This window comes from Triturus cristatus, chromosome 1_1, assembly GCF_964204655.1.
Source record: "Triturus cristatus chromosome 1_1, aTriCri1.1, whole genome shotgun sequence".
In the NCBI taxonomy this organism is placed as follows: Eukaryota; Metazoa; Chordata; class Amphibia; order Caudata; family Salamandridae; genus Triturus; species Triturus cristatus.
In genome coordinates, this window is record NC_140579.1 from 1,115,484,957 (window position 1) to 1,115,488,475 (window position 3,519).

At 40.1% G+C, this 3,519-nt stretch overlaps 1 protein-coding gene across 1 annotated transcript; it reads left to right on the plus strand.

Moving 5' to 3' along the window:
* The first annotated feature begins 1,759 nt into the window (after positions 1-1,759).
* LOC146871698 (zinc finger BED domain-containing protein 5-like) lies at positions 1,760-2,626 on the plus strand. The gene has a single exon (XM_085647678.1). The coding sequence runs from the start codon at positions 1,760-1,762 to the stop codon at positions 2,624-2,626; it is 867 nt and encodes a 288-aa protein (XP_085503804.1).
* The last annotated feature ends 893 nt before the right edge of the window (positions 2,627-3,519 follow it).

Genomic DNA, 3,519 nt, shown 5'->3' on the forward strand with positions numbered 1-3,519 from the left:
TTTATGAGTGACGCTATAAAATGTATTAAATGCATCTGAGAGAGAGTGGTTATGGAGACTGTTGAAGGGTAGTAGGGAGGGCATCCGTGGCAGGGGTGGTCATTGGGAGGGGGGGGGGGTCGCCAAAAAACATTGTGGCACTAGGCACCACCAGTTCTAAAGCCGGACCACCCAGGAATCCAGCACTGTTTGATCATTTATACCCGCGTACTGATTTAGACATTTCTGAGCCTGCAAAATGGTACTGTGGAGGAGAATACGGACAAGTCAGCCTTCCAAAGCCGCATTTATTCCTCCTGGCACAGTTAGCAGTCTTTCAAAATTATTTTCCACCCATCCATGACATTTGTGTCTTTGATGAAAAGCGCATCAATGCCTCAGTTTTTCAGCCCCAAAGAGGCACTGAGAACTACAAGTACAGGGGCACAAACTACCACGCTGTGTGGTACGCTTTGCCCATATTCATCATGAACTGTTGGAAGCTTTGATTTCATTCGGATTAGGTAATGCACGTCCATGGTCACCATGAGGATGGAGACTCATTTTTGCAAGGAATTGTAGCTCTGCTGGTATACTTGAGGCAGGGCAACGTGAAAGCAATACAAATGATAGTAGAAACATTTTGCACATTAGATGTTATTATACTCTTAGCAACCTTTGATGCCTGAAGCACTGTTTATAATTATTAATCAAATGCCATGCCGATCATAGACTTAAATCCTACAATACTAGCCACTCAGTCATACTGTGGTTGTGATCAGGATTTCAAAGCCTGTTTGATATTAGGTGCCCTTTGTGGGATAGAGCTGCACTGTGGACTGCTCCCTCGCCATCTGCTCACCTGACGTGCTTCTAGCACTGCAGCTTTGATGAGTTTCTGACCGGGCGTAACCCAAGAAATATGCAGGGACATTTTCTCCTGACCCACGGTGTATGGAAATGTATGCAAATGTATGTGGATCCTCATTCATCCCATGTGTTCTTGTTTGCTTTCCCATTGATGAATGCAAAAGTACAGCATTTTATTTAGTTTCGGCCAAATGTGTTTCTATTTGATTTCATGCGGGTTAAAACCTTGCTTATATGAACTAAGTCAGAGTTGCTCATGTTTTCTATTGTTGGTTGCAACCGCTGCACTAAATTGCAGCAAACTTTCCATTTGCCATTTTATTTGACCTTAGATTTTGTTAAAAAAAAATGAATGCTCTTTCTGTCTGTGCGGGGTACCAATAAGAATAATAAGTCCAAATGGTCAGCATCATCATGGGCTACTATTGCAAAATGACAGAAATAATAGATCCATCATTAGGCAGAGAATAACTTTAGTTCTACTTATACTTGTCTTACTTGGATGTTCTGTACTTCAGGCGAATTATTCCGTGGAGACTGTGGATGAGACCCGCAAGAAACCTGGAAATACTTCAGCAAAGGAAAAGAAAAGACGACCAGGAACTTTACAGATAGAAAGACCTTTCTTTATATATTTTGTAAATTCTTCTCAATCTGAATAATTAAGACGAGAGGAACTGATTCCCATCTTTCTGATTGACAATGAAGAGATTTCTAATGCCAAGTTCAAGTTCGTCTGAGCAAAGTGAAGTTGCAGGTTCTTCTGACAAAAAAGAGGACGGGAAACGAAAGGCCAAGTACAGAAAGTACGATGACAGGTATTTAGGATTATGGTTTTACATGTGTTCAGGTTAATAACGAGGACCGTCCTCAATGTGCAATCTGTTTAAAAGTTTTGGCTCTGGAATCCATGCTTCCAAGTAAACTTAAGCGACATCTTGAAAGTCTTCACCCAAATGTGGTCGGAAAGCCAAGGGAATTTTTTGTAAGAAAAGTTGCAGAAGCCAAACTACAAAAGTCCACTTTCTCAAAACAAACCAAAATGAATAGTAACACCCTCCTGTCTTCATATAAACTGGCCTATCTAGTTGCACAGAGTAAAAAAAAACACACAATTGCAGAAGAGCTGATTTTGCCTGCTGCTATTGAGATGGTAACAATCATGCTCGGCGATGATGCGGGTAAACAGCTGCTGAAAGTGCCTCTTTCTAATAATACTATCAGCCGGAGGATAAATGATATGGCTGAAGATATTAACGATCAGCTCATCTGTAATCTAAGAGGCAAAGACTTTGTACTCCAGTTGGATGAGGTAACAGACAACCACAAAGACACCCATCTTATTTGCTATGTCAGGTTTCTATACGAAAAACAAATTATTGAGGATTTGTTGTTCTGTAAAGAAATCAAAGGTGGAACTACAGGTCAAGACTTGTATGCGGTTGTGGATGATTTTATGCAACAGAATCAAATTGACTGGGAGAGATGTGTTGGAGTTTGTACAGATGGGGGCCGTTCAATGGCAGGATGCTACCAAGGACTTCAAGCTTGCATACGATCTAAAGCTCCTAATGCTGTTTGGACACACTGCATAATTCACAGAGAAGCACTGGCAGCAGGAAACCTCAGTGAAGAACTGCATGGTATTCCGAAAATTGTCATCAGAGTGGTAAATTATATTAAAACAAGACCATTGAAAGCAAGATTTTTTGCTAAACTGTGTGAGGACATGGGTGCGGAACACTCATGTCTCTTGTTCTACAGCCGTTATCGGTGACTGTCTCTAGGTAACTCCCTGCTTAGGGTGTATGAACTGAGGAATGAAATATACTTATATCTACATGATGATGAACATTGTTTTGCTGACAAGTTTATTGATACAGACTTTCTAATACAAATGGCTTTTCTTTCTGATCTATTTGAAAAACTGAATGCACTGAACAAGTCCTTGCAAGGCAATAATACTAACATCTTGCAACTGTCAGACAAAGTTTCAGGCTTTAAGAAGAAAGTGATCCTTTGGAAAAGTAGTGTAAGCAAAGGTGACTATACATGTTTTCCTTCATTGGACCAGTTTCTGCAGGAGAATGAGATGGCATTAAAGGAGGAACTGAGGACCGTTTTTGTTCTGTATTTGTCTCAACTGCGTTTTTACCTTGATAAATATTTTCCAGAGGATGAAGTGGAGCCAATAAAATGGGTGAGAGACCCCTTCAATGCTGAGATACCTCAGCATTTCAGCAATGAGGAAGCAGAACAGCTTATTGATGTTTCAAGTGACTCAACATTGAAAGTAAGGTTACAGTCTCAGTCACTGCTTGAGTTCTGGTGTCAAGCTGGAGATGAATATCCAATGATAAGCAAGAGAGTCCTGCATGTTTTGATCCCTTTTGCTACTTCGTACCTTTGTGAAGCTGGTTTACCAGCAGTTGCAGTGATAAAGTCTAAATATAGGGCAAAAATGTACCTTGAAAAAGAAATGCGTGTTGCGATCTCAAAAATAACTCCAAGATTTCAGGAGTTATGTAAGGAAAAACAAGCACATCCATCTCACTAGGATTTGTAAGGTAAATTTCGGACACTGTTGTTTTACCTGTTCATTGAAAAGATATTTTATTATATAGAAATTTTTGAACTATTGTTGTGTGGTTAAAAAAAGTTGCATGGAAA

Excerpts from the sequence above, each read along its gene's own strand:
- LOC146871698 (XM_085647678.1), top strand. The coding sequence starts at position 1,760 with ATGCTTCCAAGTAAACTTAAGCGACATCTTGAAAGTCTTCACCCAAAT.